The sequence below is a fragment of the Nicotiana tomentosiformis genome, chromosome 10, assembly GCF_000390325.3.
Source record: "Nicotiana tomentosiformis chromosome 10, ASM39032v3, whole genome shotgun sequence".
Taxonomy (NCBI): domain Eukaryota; kingdom Viridiplantae; phylum Streptophyta; class Magnoliopsida; order Solanales; family Solanaceae; genus Nicotiana; species Nicotiana tomentosiformis.
The window spans coordinates 73,798,540-73,800,301 of NC_090821.1; the positions used below are offsets into that span (position 1 = coordinate 73,798,540).

General features: G+C 30.8%; 1 protein-coding gene across 1 annotated transcript; it reads left to right on the plus strand.

Moving 5' to 3' along the window:
* The first annotated feature begins 526 nt into the window (after positions 1 to 526).
* On the plus strand, positions 527 to 1,312 carry LOC138900394 (ethylene-responsive transcription factor ERF069-like). The gene has a single exon (XM_070187132.1). The coding sequence runs from the start codon at positions 527 to 529 to the stop codon at positions 1,310 to 1,312; it is 786 nt and encodes a 261-aa protein (XP_070043233.1).
* Positions 1,313 to 1,762: the final 450 nt, after the last annotated feature.

The window sequence follows — 1,762 nt, forward strand, 5'->3', positions numbered from 1 at the left end:
CATATCGTCAATGCGAAGGAGCACTTCACCTTTTATTAGGCTTTATAAGTGCAAATCTAAATTAGTCGGCATTCCAATAAGGCTATCGGAGACACCAAACGTGAAACAAGAAAATAAAGGGTTAGAGGACCATATCACTTTGTTACTTTGGTAAAGCTTAGTGCAATTTAGTATAATTATTTTTTCTTTACAAACCCTAAATCATTTTTTGTTTACCGTGGACTTACAAGTCTTCTTATGAAAGAAAATATGAAACTTCCTGCCTTAACTTGTAAAGCTTTTTCCTTTATTGTTAAAGATCATAGTGTCCTGAATAAAATCTCTTTATCTTTAATATTTGAGTTTCGGAATAAAAAAAATTCTGCTAACAAGCATTTTTGCTTTAATAGACCTTATAAAACGTGAATCTTAATCTTAATTATTCGGAGTATCAAAGCGGATTTCACGCATACAAAAATATTCTTTTCCTTTTCCTTATTTTGTGGACTTATAAGTCTCCTATAAATATTTTGTCTTTCTTGCAAACATGATTATTCCTTCGATACTTTTATATCTCAACACCTATGTTGTCTTCTCATCTCTGTTCTTGCCTAATTCTTTCTTCTCTTTTCACCTTCTGATCATGAAATCGCAAACCAAATTTGCCGAAGAAAAGAATGAAAAACAACAACAAGAACAATCAATCAAAATCCAAAGAAAAATAAAAATAAAAATTTCAGACCCAGATGCTACAGAATCATCTTCAGAAGAAAAGGAACACGAAAAGAGACCATCAAAAAAGAAGCCAAAGCTCACTGTTCATGAAATTATTCAAGGTAAGGTAAAGACTACAACTTTTTCTAGCAAATTGCCATCTGGAGTTCGAAAAAGAAAATCGGGAAAGTATTGTGCTGAGATTAGAAACCCATTTAACAAGAAAAGAATTTGGTTGGGTACTTTTATTACTGCTGAAGAGGCTATTCAAGTTTACAAGTCTAAGAAACTTGAGTTTGAGGAAAAAATGGAGGAGGCTAAAAATGCAAAAATGGACACTTTTGAAAAATCTGAAATTGAGACTCAGACTTCAGATTCATCAATTGGGGTTGAGGAAAAAGGCAATAATTCTAGTGTAGGGGAAGAACAAGAAATTGGGCAAGAAAATGATGAAGAAATGTTGATGGGGCAATGGATCCAAATTTCAGATAATAAAGAAGTTTATATTTCTGTGAAATTAGGGGTTCCAGTTGTTGATAATTATGGATTTTTGTTAGGTGAATTTAGCGAATTGGATGATCTTAGTATTTCTGTCTTTGACAGAGAAAATAATATCTGAGATAACTATTTACAAAAATAGCCATCTTTTTGTTGTAAGTCAATAATTTACTTCTCAATGAATAAGTAATAATGTGATATATGAGAGTGAGGAAATTGATTTGAGTGAAATTGATTTATGGAATCCTCTTGTTGATGATTAAAACTGTAATTGCAGCAATGTAAATTTGTTCCTACAATTGAAATTTGAGTCTTGTCTCTTCGTTTGTAGATTATGTTACTATTATTGGTCTCTTGTTTTTTGTTAAATTTGGAAAAATTAATAGTTGACAAAATGCATATTTATATTAATATATAATATACATAATTTGTTCATATTTTTTATATATTTTAGTTGCAGATGTAATTATTTTTGGCGGAGTCGTTCCTTTTTCAACTTTCCATCTTTAGCATATTAAGCAGAGACTTAAAAGAAAAAGAAGTGTCTATGACCTAGCTAGTTACTGGTACC

Coding starts and splice junctions, on each gene's coding strand:
- LOC138900394 (XM_070187132.1), top strand. CDS start 527: ATGATTATTCCTTCGATACTTTTATATCTCAACACCTATGTTGTCTTC.